The 18,905-nt window shown below is 41.0% G+C and overlaps 1 protein-coding gene across 2 annotated transcripts; it reads left to right on the top strand.

Annotated features, from left to right (window-relative positions):
- The first annotated feature begins 1,356 nt into the window (after positions 1-1,356).
- Positions 1,357-18,905, top strand: tpd52 (tumor protein D52). Of its 2 annotated transcripts, XM_018698077.2 has the most exons (6): positions 1,357-1,515; positions 12,227-12,354; positions 12,932-13,080; positions 13,664-13,765; positions 15,727-15,775; positions 16,832-18,905. In XM_018698077.2, exons 1-6 carry the CDS (start codon positions 1,497-1,499, stop codon positions 16,952-16,954), a joined length of 570 nt encoding a protein of 189 aa, XP_018553593.1. In that variant the 5' UTR covers positions 1,357-1,496; the 3' UTR covers positions 16,955-18,905. The 2 variants fall into 2 exon arrangements, with proteins under 2 accessions (XP_018553593.1, XP_018553594.1); XM_018698078.2 differs by lacking the exons at positions 15,727-15,775; positions 16,832-18,905 and having other exon boundaries at positions 13,664-13,769.

Consider the following 18,905-nt stretch of genomic DNA (forward strand, 5'->3'; position numbering starts at 1 on the left):
CCAAAATCACGTGTGGTCATTTGGATGTGAAACTGGCATCCTCCTGAGACCACTGAGATGTTATAGCCTAGAGTAAAGTATTCTAACATATCAACATGTACTATCCCCCAGTCTGTTTCTGTTCCCTGTCACCAAGGTTAGGTCCAGCAGGTGGCACTCTTTCATGTGAACGTCTCTCTCTCTCTATCTCCAATGTGGTTGTGTGTGTGTGTGTGTGTGTGTGTGTGTGTGTGTGTGTGTGATGCTTGACATAGTTGGGTGTATAGTTTCAGCACTGTTCAATTAAGGGCTTTGCAAACAGCATGTGAACAACAGTGGGATTTAACCCAGGTTTTGATTACAATAAGGTGGGGTGTGGGGGGTTGTATATCCCACTGTAATGGGATACACACTGGATTCTCAAGGGGGCAATATGGCATACCATGTATGATTAGTGTATCTATTTGTGACTCCAGGTCATATAAGCATTGGTTATCAACTTCACATTACACATGGAATGAATCTGACAAATTTAATTTCCCTGCAGTGAATCAAACTGTTCTCCCATATATGAAATAAGTGAGTCTTTACCAGTATTTTGCTGTCAGTTAAGTTATAAACATTGTCTATATTCCTACTAGATTTGTTTAAAAATATGGTGGTAAGTGGAAGAAGAAAACTTCATAGTCCAATTCAAAACAAACTCCCCAGTATAATGTATAATGTATAATGTATAATTAGGGTATAACAGATATGCATATTTAATTTTGTGAGTTTTTTCCTTTTTTTATTGACATAAGGGAACAGGTATAATTTTTTTTGTCACAAAATGACCATAAACAGCATATAGTTTGCAGTACAAACAAACAAAACAGGCAAACAAACAAACAAACAAAAAGGTATTAATAGTTTTAATAGCCTTTGGAGTTTTAGAAAAGTGCATCAAGTCAATATACTGTTTGATCTCCCTCATGAAAACCAAGATTAGCTCTTTACCTCTAAAATGTGAATATGACACTGAACCAAGACTTATAATATATAGTTGAGAATCAAAATCTATGTTTTCATCTAGGATATCAAACAGTAAATGCGTCCAAAACAATATAAAATGTTCATAAATACTGCTGATGTTAAAAAATTCTCACTGTGCCAAAGTTAATCAACAGCTACAACACAATGTGCTGTTTATATTAATATTTTTCTAGAATTGTTTTATCACATAACTAAGCAGGGTAGTTTAAGTAGTTTATGCTAAAATAGCACAATTAAAAAAAACAAAACAAAAAACAAATATCGAGGTGTCGTTGCCATGCAGCTGCGTCTTGTTGATGCTTTCAAACTTGATCCACGTGCTCGCTTCTGTTTACACTGCTACGTGCTGACGTCAAAGCGAACCCCACCCCGCACGGCGAGCTGCTTGGCAACATGAGTAAGAGAACAGGAAGGTCTGCAGCAGCAAAGTGAGCAACCTGCAGACTCTGGACTTAAAACTACCAGAAACAACGATCCGACGTACAATGGAGGATGCAGAAAAAGGTAATTGACTCGTTGAAATGTTTCACTGTGCTAGTGTTGTAACCGATTAGTTTTTCAAACTGTCTTTTGTCTCTCATCAAAGTTAGCAAACCAGCTAACTTTGCGCAATCTCTTAAGTTAGTCCGTTGAGAACATATGCTACTTCTCAAGCTTGATTAAAGTGAATCGAGTAGAGATAATACCGACGGGGCTTTTTGAAGAAAATAAATCTTTGGGCTACACTTTAAGAGTGCCAGCGTTACCATAAGTAAGACGGAAGTTCAATATTACACAGCATTTGTTCCAATGTAATCAGCCGATGAGCTACTTCAGTAAAACACAGACGAGGAAGTTGTCATTTGTTTAGTAAAGTAAAATTAAAGATGTGCTTAAAGTTCAACAGACACTGAAATGTACATATTTTGTGGAAGTGATCAAACTAGACACTGTGATGAGCTGATCCTGGGATTGTTCTTAGATTTGGTGAAAATGTTGTGTTACTGAGAACCTAACCTGCACAAATAGGTTACACCCATTTGACAGTTTACTACGTGCTCTCTAATTGTCCCCACTATACTTGTTCTAGTCAGGTCACACTGTCTGCTGTTTTTGAACAGAACAATGAGTTCTCAAACAAGTTTTGTTTGAAAGTAGCACATTCCTTGTCTGTATCAGTGTTTGTTGGAGTGCTGTGAGGTTTATGAGTGAGGTCAAACAGGCCTAAACATACATTCAGGACTGTCTGGTATTTTAATATTAAATATACTGTGGAAAGAGGACATCAATGGATGAAGCACACGTATGCTGTAAATGCATTCTACCTGTCATTCCTGCTTCCTGTCCCCTCCTGCACCTACCTGGACATTTCCATTCCTGCTAGGCAGCCATCTGCTCTCTGATTCCTCAACACCAATCTCTATCCAGGTTTACCCAGGTCTGTGTACTCGCCTATTGTGACAGCTGCGTCTCAGGGAGGCATGTGTGTTATTGCTGCATCACAACAAAACTGGACATTTACAACAAATGAAGCTTGTATGTGAGACTCAGAGATTTATTTGTCTACCTCAAGGGGATAAAAAGGGCACAGCCATGACCTCATTCCTCTTCATATTTTCACCCCCCTGGTTTCAGAAATCTAATTTCCTGATGTCTGCATGTTGTATTTTGTTTTTTTGCCCCAAGGTGAAAAATATTGTAAAGGGAAAAGGTGCAACATATTTTGTATATTGACCCAGGGTCAAAAGATGAAAACTTTTACTGGCTGATATTTATTTTATTAAAATTGGTCCAAATGAAGTCTGTGTTAGTCACACTCTGCTGTCAGTGTCTTTGTATGGATTGTATGCAATAACAGAAATATCTTGCAATACAGTCAACTTGCAGTAAATGCTAAGTTGGTAAAGCTCATATTAGCTCATATTCATTTGGTTGAGAGGTATTTCATATTGATGGTATTCTCAATCACTTAGTCACTGTTAGCGAGGGGTAACTTGTCTTGTGACCGTGGTTCCTCTTTAGAAATGCAGTTTTCCTGTGCTTTGTGTATATATATTCTTCAAAGGTTTTCACCATATTACACTTTTTGCAGCTCTGGAAGTTGCCTTATATGGAAAAAATATATGGCAAATGTAATTTAAGGTCATACTGTTGGGTAGCACTGCTGACTGGTATCAAAATCACAATGCTTGTGCTTCCTTTGTGGCCTACAGTAGCCACTGTCTCTGTTGTTGATGCATCAAAGTGAAACAGCAAAATTGTGTCATATGTTTGTTATGTGCAAAACAAATAAAGAAGTCTGACAAAAAGCAAACTCTACAAGCTTCACCAAACTCTCTGTCACTGCGGGGTTAATGTATCTGTTTGCTTCTTCTGTCAGCAGAAGTAAGTTGTCCTAATTGTCTTTGTATCCATTTAAATATCATCATGGGAAGTGATGAGTTCTCTTTCTATAGTCATGCTGTCACGACAACAGACAGTGAAGTTCATATCGTTGTCACAGTTTTATGCTGGTATCTATGGTACCTGTATCCTGCCACCATCTGTACCTGGATCCTTCTTAATCTTTTACCTTGTCACTGTCAGCTGTCGGGTATCAGCCTGCACAGTTACCAGTATCTGAAACGAAAAAGGTACTTTGAAGCATATGATTACACATCTTCCCTTTTAAAATCGTAATCTTTTTTCTTGTGGTAGCGATTAGGTGCTTCCCCAAAGTCTTTTGTCAGTATATCAAGTGAAACATCACAAATAAATGGACTGAAAAGGAGTTGGGTTAGCAGGTTTTTAACAGGGGCAGGTCAGTGTGCATATCGAGTGTTTCTGACTGGTACTTCTCAAAGGAGTCTGCCCTCCTCTGATTGTGTGTGTGTAGATGACCTTTTTGATAACAAACATCTCTTTCTTTGCGCTTGATTTCCCCTGCAGTTCAATTGAGTTTCCAGTAGTGACTGTAGATCATATGGGTCCTTTTTTGCTTGAAAGGGAATTTCTTTGCTTCAGTAGTTGTCACTTTTTAGTACATTGTCTGGAACTGGAGGTGGTCTGTGAGGACTAGCATAGTTTAACTGTAAGATATATGGTGGAAAACTGGATTTATTTATCAGCATTTGGGGTATTTAAATATCTCTATACAAAGCAGAGATGATGTTCGATTATTGCATTTTACCTAGAGTTAAAATGTATGGAAATAAGCAAGAGGCCTGGAAGTTATTCCAGATCTGTGACATCTGACTGTTTGGATGTTGCCTGTTTCTGGTACTTTCTGCTTCCCTGATAGAAGCTTATGGTTTTTGCTCAAATCAGATGTTCAAAAATGTGACGGTCAGGCTCACCAGTACATCTTGTTTTTCAACTCTGTTGTCTAATGAGATTGATCATGATGAAGAGTGTCCAACATTTTTTGCTTATTAGATTTCAATGAGGCACAGTTAGATGCTTTCAGCTGTCACAGAAACATCCCCCAACCATGTACCGTATGTACAGCTGACTTGGTCAAGTTAGACACTAGAACAAAATAATACTTTCAAAATACTATATATTCACATGTGTTTTAACATCTGACAGATTTCAGCACAAGTAAACTAATGGTTTAGACTTGTGAGAATTTAGTCACAATTAAATGAATTGTGCCAGTGTTGTAGGTCAAATACAACTCAACAGTTGTCTTTGTACTGTGTAAATGTAGGTGGAAGGAGATTTTTGTTTGCCATGGCAGCAGTCGTGGATGTCACAAGTCATTTTGAAAGGAGCTCTTTGAAAGGGTTTGACGTGGACCATTATTGTAAGAAGAGCACACTACCCACAATCTTTAGCCTCTCTGAATTACCTGCATGCTCCAAACGGAAATCCCCCACATATATTTGAAAACTTTGATCTTATTTTAGTCACATGCATTAAAGTTAGCAAAGGTGGTTTATGATTTAAATATTACCTATATTTGATACAGAAGGCAATTCTCTAGCCTTTAAAGCTGCTGCATTATGCGGCGTTTACTGTGTTCACAGACTAGCACTGAGACCTAGATTGCAATACCACACATGTAATGTTTGAAAATACAGTCGTTTATAGTCTTTGTTACAAAAGACTGATAAATAATACAATGGCCATTTCATCCCTCTGCTGTCAGTGCTCCTTTATGGAGAATTTTTCATTAACCTGTGAGATCTGACCACGCTGAGCTCTCACCTGTCTGGTAGCTCTGGTGTCTTCCAAAATGACACTGTAGAGAGAAACCTTGGGCCTCACTGTCAAATACAGCATAGTGAACATAGAAATCAGTCTTAAATCACTTTCAGGATTTGCTCTGTAATTCACATATTGGAAATTTGCTTTAGAAACAAGCCATACAATCCCAGCTTTACCTGTATCCATTTTTCTATCAAATTAAAGAGATTCAGCCATGATGTGACAATTGGGGGACTGTACATGTAGTATTTGGGAAACTCTCATCCCCAAGGACATAGGGGCCCTGATGTTATTTCCTTTCAACATCAGGGAACTCATGCACATCTCATGAGAACTTTGTGGGCACACTCGCTGCATCCACAGTCCTTCACGTCTCATGACTCTTGTTTTAGGCTAATCATGTGACAGGGTACACCACAAATAGTAAGGTAATTGATCTCATGCTGTGCTTCATTATCCATTTCAAAATGGCTGTTTGTTCCTGGTTACAGTGCAGGCGGATAGGGTTGGGTTGGTTTTGGGTGCTCTCATCTGTTTTGCTTTATAAATTAAATATATCAAACAATCTAATCGAAGTTTTCCATCAGAGAATATTTTCAAAGCAAATTGTGACTTAAAGAATTTTTATTCATAATACTTAATCATTTATCCAATTCAATCATACCAGTCGTTTCCCTTTTAACAAGTGTCACATGAATCCTGTGTCTTTCATGAATCGGTGGCTCCACTGGTCAGGAGCACAGCAGAGTGGAAATGATGTTGAGCTCATCCTGTATGCAGCCCTGTATTATTTCATCTCAGAAGAAGAGCAGTTTTAGCCTTTTACGGTGAAGAGGGACTCACTAGTGTTGCACAAGGCAAAACCTTCTCAACAAAAATGAATCAAAAGACCAAAAATCTGAGGAGTCAGAGAGGAGAGGAGCTCACAAGAATCGCTGTCCCTGATTTTTGTGCAGTGTGGCACTTGGTAGTTTGTTATGAGTGATTGTATGCGTGTCACTTCCTGGGCTGACCTTGCTGAATGAAAGCACCGGACACAGTGGAGTTACATTAATAAGCCTTGCATGACCCACAGCCTCTAACTCTTATCTTACTGAATTGTCACATGCACAGTACAGCTTGGCATATTCATCATTTATGGTCTGTCCGTCACCACTATTATAATGTCACTGAATCTGTATAAAATGAGTAACTTGTCATATATTTTAGAGTACATACAGCTTCAGTGGAAGGTGGAAAACTCCTCTTTCTTCACTTTGACATAGCTGATAATGGAATTTGTCCTGCAGTGCTTCAATGCTTCCAGGATAGTGTCCTATCTGTCTCTCTTAGAGCTAGGTATTTCCTAGAGAAGATCACATAAACATGCTCGTCTAGCTCCTAACAACAAAGGAATGTTGGCTGAGGACGTCTGAACTCGGTGTACAGAACACAGCCCATCTGCATTAGCTTTAAGTTGACTTATTAGTCGCGAACATTTCTGTGCCGATGTACTCATTCGTTTTTCTTTTGACATTTGAAACAACATTTTCGAAGATTAGCTTCTTTTTTAGCAACATGGAGTGGGCTCGACTCTCTCTTAAGATGTCCTAATAGATAACATATGATCATCCTGATTTCACCCGCTCCACTCTACTCTCACTACCTGATTCCTCCTCCCTCAAAGCTTTCAAGGTCTTTGAAGACATCTAATTGTAAAATTTCTGCTGGAATGTCACCAGGCTGCTTTCCCACTTGCAGTCTTGAGGCTATCAGCAGGTGCTCACACACACACATACACACTGAGATGCTGCTATCTGTACACAGTCTGTGAATGTCTTTGAATTAAAAGTGGCGTGACCTTCTTACATTTATCCTCTCTTTGTGCAGTTTGAATTCCTGCCTCATATCTCTCCTGTAAGCACTTTATTGTGACATGACATGAAGACTAGTTTCATGATTTACAGGAAAAATGTTGATTGATTTTCATGTGGTTATATAATGTATTCACCAAGGACGTACCTTTCAAAAGCCTCCCTTTGAGTAAATCTGTGTTCTTGTGAACAATACAGCATGTATCAAATAGCAGTGAGATGTTCAGTTGAAAACCAGTATTTGTTGGTTTCTTAGTCCTCTGTGACATTAAACTTAAGTATCTTTGGTTATTATCTGATTGGTAATGAAAATAATGATTAGCTGCAGCTCTATTATGGGCACACAGACACACACAACAGCACATGCTCATGTTCTCCCTACCACACAGAGCACTTTACCTCATGTACACAATACCAAGTGTAGCCTCTGGCGTCCTATCCCCTCCATTCTAGCTGACTAGCATTACTGCCGCTCCAAGCTGGACTGGCTACCCTGGATTAGTGCTGTGCTGTAATCTGGGACACTGCAGATTATGCTTTTCATCTAATGCCCCCCCACACACACACACAAATACACACTCACACACATGCACACACATCACGTGACCAGCCCACACAAATGGGACCTCTTTTATTTCCTCCTTGGATGACAGGCTTGATGACGGAAAGTGAGGGAGGGAATTGACAGAGAGACCTGAGAGAGTATTGAAACTGGAGTGTCACGCAACATCACTGCAAGCGCTAGCTCTGCTAACAGTGGCTAGCGTCTGGAAACGGCACTGATTGCGCAAATGGATGTCTGAAGGCTGGACTGAGAATTGTACTCTGGGATAACAGTGGAGAGGAAGAGGGAGTGTGTGTGTGGAGAGAGAGAGAGAGAGTGTGTGTGTGTGTGTCTGCTGCAACAGCTGCTTGAAGGGGACAGGTAACTTATTAACAGCAAGAGAGGAGCAGAGGGCTCACAGCACCTTGGCCAACTGCAAAAATGGAAAATGGAAAACCAGCTTCACTGTGCTCTGTACACTCTGACCTTTTGACCGCTACCTGAAAGCCAATATAAAACCTCCTCCCACATACATACACACACTTGGATACTGAGTGTGTCTCTCTGTCGCACAAGAGTCCAGGACGCTGTAAACAAGGAGACACAGACGACCAGCACGCGCCTGGATCACATGCAGACAATCAGCACTCGGCTGGTTTTGCTTAGGTAGTGGTGGTGGCAGGGAGGCGGTAGTCGCTCCAACCAGCAGCACACCCACAAGCAGTAAACATGGAGCCCCTGGAGGAATACCACTCTCCGTTTGACTTTGAACAAGGAGTCAACACCAGCTACCTCTACCTCTCCCCAGCCTACAGCGACACGCCACCCAGCTCGCCAGCTGTCAAAACCAGAGGTAATCACAAAGAGGAAAGGGAGAGGCCGAGCGGGGTATGTGTGTGTGTGTGTGTGTGTGTGTGTGTGTGTGTGTGTGTGTGCACGCGCGCTGGACAGAAACAGACAAAACATGGGTTTGGCTCATTGGACGGGAAGAATTTGGGGGAACACAAACTGGAAGGGGGAGGGAACAAGCGGTAATTGGTGGTGGTGTGTGACAGCAGCTTTCGACAATTTTCGTTTTACTTTCATTTCGACCTCTAGTCTGTTTTTTTTAACCATGTATTTTTTAATTTAGGAAATTATCATACTTGTAAATGAGATTCTGTTTATTTTTCTGTGGTTCTGATTCTTTGCTTTGGTGACCAAATGTTTTCAGCTGTCTTGCCTTCATCAGGATGGTTCTAACTCAGCTTTCAAAACAGATATCCTCCATGTCTTAATATTTATGGATCCCAAGATAAGCAAAAACATTGGTGAATAAAACATGGTGTACTGGGCAGATGTTGAGTGACATGTTTAGAAATTTTCACTGAAGTCCTGGTCTATGTTGTGTGTGTCAGAAACTAGTTAGAGCCTAGTGACCACATAATATCCACTCTGTAATACTTTCAGCCACCTTTGTATTTCTATCACACTCTAATCTGTTAAATAAATCCAGATTGTGCTGTTTTTATTTTTAGGTGTCAGATTATGGACGTGTATGTATTCACTATTTCAATCTTGTCATGTTTTATTTGAACTGTAATGTGATTGTATTATACTCATACATCTTAAATGAGTTTCCAGACTAAAGAAAGTAATCTGTCATTACCACATTGTGTTCTGCCACTTGTAGATAACAAAACTGGCTTAGTCACAATAACAACATTACTATAATGCAGTTACCAAGTGATAAGGCTAAATTAGTTGAGTGGACCTTAGCAAAAATGCAAAGCATTTCTTTTGACTTATAACAAAAAAGAGATGATTATGTGCTGGCAGTTTGGCAGGTCTGTGAAAATGTTGCAGGCCTTTTTTTCAGGCCTTGTCTTTAAAACCTAGCTTTTCCAATTATTTGTTGTAGATTTGACAACTGTAGAGGCTTAGGCTGTTATGGGGCAAAACAGCCAGAGGGGCAGGGCAGTAATGTGGGTGGGTAAGTGGTTTGGTGTAGCAAGCCAAACTTCTCTCTCTCTCTCTCTCTCTCTCTCTCTCTCTCTCTCTCTCTCTCTCTCTCTCTCTGTTTTTTTTCTCACTTCTTCTCAGCACCTTCCACACACATACATACAGATCTCACATCGCTGCCTAGAGGAATGTATTACTGAGTTTTACACAGCAGATAACTCAGTCACTCTGAGTAACTCTGTCAGCCTGTTCTCACCCTGAGTTGATGCTGGAGCAAATCAGATAGAAACACCATTCCTGTGCAGCATAATGAAGATCATCAGAATAAAAGAATAATGTATTTTATTTCATAAAGAGGGAGATTTGTCCTTTTAGTGACACAGGCACAGCCGTTAAAAAGGGAAGTGTCAATTACACAATTCTGTCTCTGTAAGCAGGTGTGTGTCTGTATGTTCTGCGTGTGTGTGTGTGTGTGTGTGTGTGTGTGTTTCACTACTGTGTCACCAGTAATAGGAAGAGAGGGCAAATGTAAGACAAGAGAGAGAGACAGATGAGGGGAAAGAGTGTTTGAGGGCAGATGAAGTGTAACACTTCAGAGGAACCGTGCTTGTGGAGAATTTCCTCCATTTTTATTCTCAACTAATTGCTGTAATGCCTGCCTCTATTTCCTCTGTGAAATTGTTTATCACTGATTTCCAGCCTGTTTTGACACATAAATATTTGCCCTTGAGATGTATCCAATTAGCTCTTCCTATTCCCATGGCATTAATTAAATGTAAAAACGAGTAATGGCACAGCCCAGCTCTTAGGTAACGCTGTGCGATTGGCAAGCTGAGAAACGTTATTTCACCAGCAGCTCTCCAGGCGGTTGTGTGGAAATTCCAGTGTTGTCTTCGTGGGAGTAGATATTGCTAGGTTCTTGTGATTTTTGGTCATCCAGCTGTCTCAGCTAAAATGTACTGGGAGTATTGGTGTGTGACATGAAAGAGGGGCTGGGTGCCAAGTGTGTGGAATGAGGTGGGAGGAGAGGATATGCGGTTTGTTGAGTGAAAAAAAGATATTCGCAGGGACATAGATCATAGAAAGGACCTATTAGCGTGTAAAAATAAAATTTGTTATGTAAAAAAAAAAAAACCCTCAACATGAAAAAAAACAAACACATACAGTGAGATATATAAGTGCGACACAGTAAGCATCATGACATCACTGGTGGGTGTGGTTACAGCCAAAAAAGACCAGCTTTTCAACCTTGTGTGAAATTACTGAATTAATGAAAATAGAAATGTCAGTAACTCTAATTTTAGTTTCTTAATGTGTTTTTATCCAACAATCATTGCTACAGGTCTAACAAATATGTGCAGGAAGAACTGATGTTAACAGAGATGCCCCCAGGAGGAACTATGAAGCTGTGCCTTTTTTTTTAACTCTACATATTCAAATGTTAACAAACTGCTGGAAGACCCAGGATTTGTGAACCTAATAGAACTGACAGTTCAGTAGTCATAGTGTCTGGATAGTGGAAGTGACTCACTAATTAACATGTTATATTTAAACACTAAAATGTAAAAATGATTATATGTGGTTTTAGGGGGGTTTTGCTGGGACTTTAGAACCTCACAGTTTTTCCACTTTTTTTGACAAAGCCAAGCCAGCCATTTCCTCCTGTTTCCTCACTTTGCATGCCACATCTTTTCTATATATAGTAAGATGATAAACACCAGTTAACCAGCAAATGCAGAACAAGATATTTTTGTTTGTTCTGTGGGCAATTCAGTTAAACAATGATGTTGTTTCTTCGTTTCATTTTTTTTTCCTACTGAAATTTCAGGGGGCATTGTACCAGGGCAATCCAAATCTATCTCTGACTAGTACCATGATGGGACTGGGGCCTGAATTTAAATGACCTTTACAATGCCTCTGTTTTCATGAAATCTGCTCTCAGGTCTATTTTGTCGCTCTTCTCAATTTATGTCATAGTTCTGTCTCCTCCTCTCCTGGTCTTCTTTTTCTATATTTGTACTTTTACTCTGAATCCCTGACATACAAAGAAAGGATAGATAAAAAGGAAAATGACCTCAGGGACACTTTGGGGCCCCTGATTCCAGTTCAGTTCTGGCCTAGAACATCCTCACCCACGGTTGTCCTCTTGACTGACAGATCCTAACAACCCCTCTGCTCCTGTGTTCTCTCACGCTGTTTGAGCCCAGGATGTCTCCATCTAGAAAGTTCTCTGTATTATTGATGCACTGCTGCTCCTACTGGGCACAGCTCTCAGGGACGGCAACATCAAAGCCAAGTGTCTACACTATATACTGTGTGTGCTTGTGGAGTGGAAATGTGGCCTTGTGCTTGAGAGGGAGAAGGTGTTCTTAGTGTCATGAAAAGGTTCTGCCTCATGGCTACGACCCATCATCAAACAGCATTGTTAGCATCCTTAGTTTTCTAGCCCTGCTCTCTGATATCCTTCACATATTCATCATCTACCAGCTTCCTTTCTCTTCATCCTCCAGAGGCAGGGCTTGACAGCTTGGGTTTGACAACCAGCATCAGCTTCCTCTCTCGTGCCACCTGTTCGCTGTCAACACAGCAAACACGGGCACCTACATGTGAACGTGTCTTTAACAAAATATCACTTCACGCTCAGAAACATACACGACATGCCAAGTCAGAAGCTCAGCTGTATCTAACATTTTCTTATTTTGCCTCCCAGGTTCCCAGCAGCATCCAGACTCAGTCCCAGAGGTGGGAGAGGATGCCGTGACGTCCGTTGGTTCCGCATCCCCTCCACCCGCCATGACAGAGGAGGAGCGGCAGGAGCTGCAGGAAGAGTTGGTCAAGGTCAGGAAGGATCAGGGATTAAAGAGGCCATGTTTCTAAGAGTCAAGATCAGGTGTTGGACATGACTGGTTGTACTTAAACAGAGCCGTGGAGAGGGATTAGAGTTATTACGCAGTTTTTCTGCCTGGCTTTAACTTACTATTTACAATGTCTTTTCAGTTCAAACAAAGCCAAGCTATGTTCACACATACAGTTGTGCTTTTTACATATTGTGGAACTCAACCCAAGCTCACTGGGTTAAAGCAGATCATAAATATATAGTTTAATTAAAAAAAGGCTAATTAATGTCCTAAAACAGCTGGGTGCTTAAAGTTTTTATACCTTAACATGTGGCACTCCTTCCCTGTTTTTGGGGAAGTAGTGCAGATTTCATGTGCTAGCTAGTGTATAAGGCAGCTGAATGGTGTGTATGGGATGGACTCCAAATAAATTATATTGCCTATTTTCATAGTGCTGTGGATACACACTTGTTTTTGGTTTAGGTCTGATCACTGATCATTTTACTCATAAAAAAAGTGGTTGATGTACATTGAAAACTTCTAATATGACACTTTTATAATTGTGTGTGTGTGTTCAGGTAGAGGATGAGATCCAGACTCTGTCCCAGGTGCTTGCAGCCAAAGAGAGGCAGTTGGCTGACATTAAGAGGAAGCTGGGCATCACACCTCTCAATGAGCTGAAACAGAACATCACCAAAACCTGGCAGGAGGTCACCACCTCCACTGCGTAAGTGCTCACCCACCGCTGCATGTCGCTGTATTTCCCTCATTACACAAGAAGCCTTCCCTGTCAAGCCTTTGTCAGTTGACATAAGCTAATTACACAATTTAACAGTCACTTTTTGTTGCTTGGCCTTTCATAAAAAAAAAAAAACAACAGAAACCTTGTGACCAGCAGCTTTCACATCCTCCAACATGTGTATCATGGTTCTCTACTTCTTTGAAAATGAGATTTTCCTCTGTATCTGAATGCCCTGAAAACATGATTAACTGTCAGTACGACTGAGAAGAAGGTACTTTCTCATCTGAACAAGAAGGAAAAAAGATGTCAGTGCTCTTGACAGGCTGTCTGTGGTGTGGGTGAAACTGTTTGATTTCTAGGTTGCTTTTTTTTTTCATTACAGGAAATGAGCTGCGTTCTGATGCTTTCAGGCCTTTTAAAATGAAAAAGACAGAGGGGTTTAGTTCTGACCTTGATGCCTCTTTACAGTCTTTGATCTCTCAGACTCTTTTCATCAGTCTCAAATCCTCTCTTTTTCCTGCCCATCACTCCTCGCTCACTCTCTCCCTCTGTCTGTCTCCTCTCTCAGCTATAGGAGGACATCTGAAACGCTCTCTCAGGCGGGTCTGAAGGCCACGGCAGCTTTCTCTAACGTGGGCTCAGCCATCAGCCGGAAGCTCGAGGACGTCAGGTGAGAGGACACACCAGTGGGACTCCATATCCTGCAACTTTGAAGTTAAAGGAATTGTTCAACATTTTTGAAATACACCTATTTATTTTTTGTCTTGGATAGCCACATATGTTCTCAATTGATTTTCTATTTCAGACACATTATACACCTTATTTAATATCTATTAACACAGTACTGTTAATATTTCCTGGCTTTAAAACCAACAACAGATTGTCCCATTTGAGATATAGCTCCCACCACCACCAGTACCCCACCCCTAAGATCCTAATCTGTCTTCTCCCCTGTCATCCTTCTTCTCTCTGGATTACTGAGCTGCAAACAAGATTATTAGGCCTGTCAAAGCTGTGGTGTGCTGAGAAATGTAGCCTCACGGATGAGCTACACCACAGAGCTGGTGGTGGGAGGTGGTGGGGAGGGACCTGACAGGGGTCAAAGGGGTAGCATGTGCTTTTGTGTATGTATATGCGTTGTGGTTGTTTAGCTTGCATGTGTTTGATGACAAGATATTCCCCCCTTAATACAAAGGATTAGCACATAGCCACTGTGTTAATACACAATCAATCTTAATAGGATAAAGCACGACTTAGAGGATTTATACACTCACTCTTTGAGCATATAGCAGAATAAATGAGGGTTTGTACTGTATGTTGTTCCTGCCCGTCTTTCTGTCTTGTTCTTCCTGTGTAAAACTGTCTTTACTGTGCTAAGACCACCACTAATGCCCCCTTTCTTCTCCATAACGCTGTCGGATAGCATGCGCTCATTACAACACTCGGCTAGTATGCCTGTCATGAGGTAAGGGGATCCAAGCTAGTTTGTGTTAGTGTGACTGGCACACAGTGGTGCCCTCTGAGCTACAAATGTTGAATAAAACCTTAAAGAGATAAATGCTGCACAAGGTTTGTTTGTTAGTTGTAGGAAAAAAAACTTACAAGGCCTCAGTTCTGTGTATTCATGTCACAGAATAACATGCATGGCATAAAAAGGTCTGAGGGTGTAGCTTGAGGATACCAAGAGACAACTGCTTTATCAGCTATCAGTGAAGCTGCAGCTTTAATAATCTCACACAGCCAGGCCGTAGTTTTGTCAAGCTTACAGAGGTCATGCAAAAATCATGTCAGAAATACTGAGATAAATGTTAGCATTACTCAGCTGAGTTTGGAAACGCCCACCTGCAGAAATGGCTCTTCTGGTTGGTTCTTTGGACGAGTAGCAACAAGTTCTGCCCAGTGTGCTTTGCTGGTTTTAAATATAACAACACAACGACTGTCTCTACCACATTTTATAGCTTAATTTGTCAAGATTTTGATTGATGAGTTTGATTAGGCAGAGGTCTGGTTGTGTGACATTAGAGCTGCAACTAAATGTTATTATCAGCTGATTATTTTATTTAATCTATTACATAATTAAATGTTTGATATAATGATATCTTAGCACAAATTTAATATTTGAGGACTAGAAACAGCAAATTTTGGATATTTCAAAACAGTCACTGATTTTGATTAAGTGTTTCTGCTCTATTTGAGGATACTGCATCAAAACATGAAATTCTTGCAGTGCAGTGCTTCTGGAGAACCAAAATGCTTTTTTTTTCTAGATGTACTTGTTTTAAGTTGAATCAATATGTTGACTGTTTTCTCCTCTCATACTTTTAATTCTACACTATCTTGATTCTGTTTTCATGAAATCAACACCTCCTAGCACCTTTTCAGTAGAGCACAATAGAATGGGGTCAGTTTAGAAAATCCCACTTTGTCTGTGCTGAGTATCAGATAACATGACCTCTGAAGGTGTGATTACAGTGGGTGTCCTGCTCCCTCTTCCTTTTCAAGGGGAGACTTGTTGTCTGCATGCTCACTTTCTACAAACTTTTGTCTGAGCGCATGAGCACAGATAAATTTAATCAGTGTGGGTCTTTCTGTGATCTTGTCACCTACTCTTTTATGTCTTTTTCTCCACAGGAATGCACCAACTTTCAAGTCATTTGAGGAGAAAGTGGAGACTTTGAAGGTAATAGATTAGAAACAGCACTACTTTGAGGCACACACTAATGAAATGTTGCGGCAGTGGTTAAGAGCACAAAACAGTGTGCTGGAGCCTATCCCAGCTGTCACTGGGAGAGAGGCAGGGTACACCCTGTACAGGCTCGCCAGTCCATCACAGGTCCATCATATAAAGACAAACAACTATTCGCACTCACATTCACACCTATGGGCAAATTAGAGTCACCAATCAAGCTAATGTGCATGTCTTTGGTTGGTGGACAGTGGGAAGAAGCCGGAGTAACCTGGAGAGAACTCACGTAGGCACAGGGAGAACAAACTCCACACAGAAACGTCCCAGGTTCGAGCCCTGGTTCTTACTGTGAGGCGACAGTGCTAACCACTGCACGACCGTGTTGCCCTGTTAGTTAACTATTAACAGACTTTCCCACAGGTCACAGACACATTGAGTCTTTACAGTGTCAGTGAAAACAGAAATCAAGTGTAACTAGCGACCACTATAAACACTGTGGCCACATTAGCTTCAAGGATCCCTTTAAGTCTCATCTCTTCTGAGAGCACCTCCCCTCCTAACACCGCTAACACCCTAACATGCCTAACTAGCACTTACAGTGCACTTCTTTAACTGACCTCTTTGCACTTTGTCTTATGGAACAGATTTAGTATTTAGTACTTACTTCAAGATCTCTTGCTACACTGAAGCTGTTGTATTGTCCCTCACTCGTGTCTGCCAAATGAGTAAATGGAAATGGAAATTAGTTCTAACGTTAACTAAGATTAGCCACCATAAGCTACTGGTCATACCAGACCACATAAGGTCGTCACAGCAGAATTCCTGTGTACTGAATGGGGTGACGCTGCATTCAATTGCTCATGAACTTTTCATTTGTAAAAGATTGTATTATTTCTTCTTTGTCTTTTTTTAAATAAAGACTTGTGTTTTTCTTTTATTTCTTACTCTTTTTCTCTTACTCTTTTTTTATCCATGTGTGTAAATCACATCATAAACTTAGGTAACTTAAATAACTGTTTCTTCCTGTTTTCTTCTTCCTGTTTTTTTCAGACCAAGATGACTCCATCAGTGTCCAGCAGTAACCCTGACGACCAGGACAGCACCGGCTCAGCCACCGAGACTTTGCCCAACCAGCCAGAGGACTCGCCCACCCAGGAGGCGCCAATGCACTGAGACCTGCCCTGACCCCTCCTGACCCCCACGCCCCTCCTCACTTGACCCCCTAACCCCTGGACCGTCAAACACTCACCCCCTTAAACTCCTTGTGCCAGTCTCCTTTTATTGGAAACAAATGACTTACCCCAGCCTTCTTTGTGATCTAATTGTCTGGTCTTTTTGTCTGACATGTGCGCTTGCTAGTTAACTGGTGTGGAAACTGAAAGCATGGGATAGGTGCAGGCATGTGGTCTCGTGCCGGTTGTGTATTTTCTGAGTCCGCTCTGGCTTGCTGTGGGAGAAATCCTCCATGCTGTGTGCTCCCCCCCCCACCCCTTGCACTCCTTATTTTACGCCCTTTGTCTAACCAGGAAAGCTCAGATGCCAAATGTGCTCCTATTTTTTTTCTTTATCAAAGTAACACTTTTTTCACATTTTATGTTTGTTTGAGTCTAGAAAACTGCACAAATATAGAAGAATTTACACTTACAAATTTGATTGGAGAAGAATTTACACTTAAAAACCTTTTCTCTCTGTGTGTGAACAGGCAGTTGGTGGCTTATTGCTTCTGCATGGCCCTTTAATATATGTTGGATGTATTATTATAAGCATTTGTTTTGTGTGCCACCATTTTGGGGGCTAACCTGATTTCCGTTTTCTTCACTGTATTAATTTTAGAACACCACACAATCATTAAGTAGTCTAACACTGTGTTCAAAATATGAATGTATGCCTTTATGTGTCAAATAGGTACAACAGTTTCCATAAAACTACTCAACTACCCACAGACTCCAAACCTGGCATTTCAAAACACATTTCAGAAGTTTCCTTTGTTAAAGCCCTGACAGAAAGCAATCTCCACGCTCAGATAGTTAACAGGAAAACAGCCAAGATCAGCAGAACTGAGGCAGAGCAAACACACAGTCAAGGTTCAGCCTTGACCTGAGGTGAGAGCAGAATAAATGTGTCTCTTCCAGAGCCAGAATCAATGTTTAAACACTTGTCCATTGTTCCTGTGAGGGAGGCAACACCTAGCCTCCCCCAAAGCGAGAGGATACTTCACTGGATGTTTGTACACTGATACAGGATGATAATATAGTAGAGCAGGGTACGCCAAATTTTACAACACTCCCCCCCCCACCTCCTTATATTGTTAAGAAGTTTCTGGGAAGTTGCATAAAATGATCAAAGACTGCAGGATTATTCACAGTATTTGCTGAAAAAGCTGCTTTCACACAGACCAAACACATTTTCTACATGTTAAATGTTTGAACAAGGTCAAATCAATGTTACATCTTCAATCACAATTTTCTTGAGTGGGCTTTACAATCTCATGCTGCTTGATATGATTAAACTATTAAACTACTGAACAGTTCCCCTCAGCAGACTTTTCTAGTTGACTAATATGCACAGAGCTACTGATGGAGGTTAAACAACACTTGAAGGGCAAACAGAGCCAATCTGAGCACGGCCGAGGAGGAACACCCCCCCCCCCTTCTGCTGGGGCACAGTAAGCCTGGTGCAAGTCTTCCCCTGCTGGCAGACGACCAGCTAAACATGAATGTGAACCAGCTCTCCCATCGGCGGTCTTAACCATTACTGATGCAATTTGCCACACGCTGACAGTGGATCAGTGTCCTGGGAGAACACCAGTGAGAAAACAAATCAAGAGGGGGTGTGGAGTGTGGGGTGGGGGGTTTCTTACCAACCGTGACACAACAGCATTTGCTATTCTGAGTCAACCCTGACAGCAGCGGGGTTTTAACAGTAACACAGTATCTCATGTCCTCATGTAACATCACTTTCCAGCTATGATCACATTAAAAATTCATTAGTCTTTTATCACAGGCATGAGGATTTCATTTGTAATTAGTCATACATACAACACACACACGTATGATTCGTTTGGTTCTTAATTGGAATGGTGGATTAAAGAAAATTACTCTAATTAAAAATACCTCTGAAGTAA

The sequence above is a fragment of the Lates calcarifer genome, linkage group LG3 (genome assembly GCF_001640805.2).
Source record: "Lates calcarifer isolate ASB-BC8 linkage group LG3, TLL_Latcal_v3, whole genome shotgun sequence".
NCBI classification, from domain to species: Eukaryota; Metazoa; Chordata; class Actinopteri; family Centropomidae; genus Lates; species Lates calcarifer.

Coding starts and splice junctions, on each gene's coding strand:
- tpd52 (XM_018698077.2), top strand. Junction 13,081..13,663: donor GAGGTCACCACCTCCACTGC/GTAAGTGCTCAC, acceptor CTCCTCTCTCAG/CTATAGGAGGACATCTGAAA. Junction 15,776..16,831: donor AGAAAGTGGAGACTTTGAAG/GTAATAGATTAG, acceptor TGTTTTTTTCAG/ACCAAGATGACTCCATCAGT.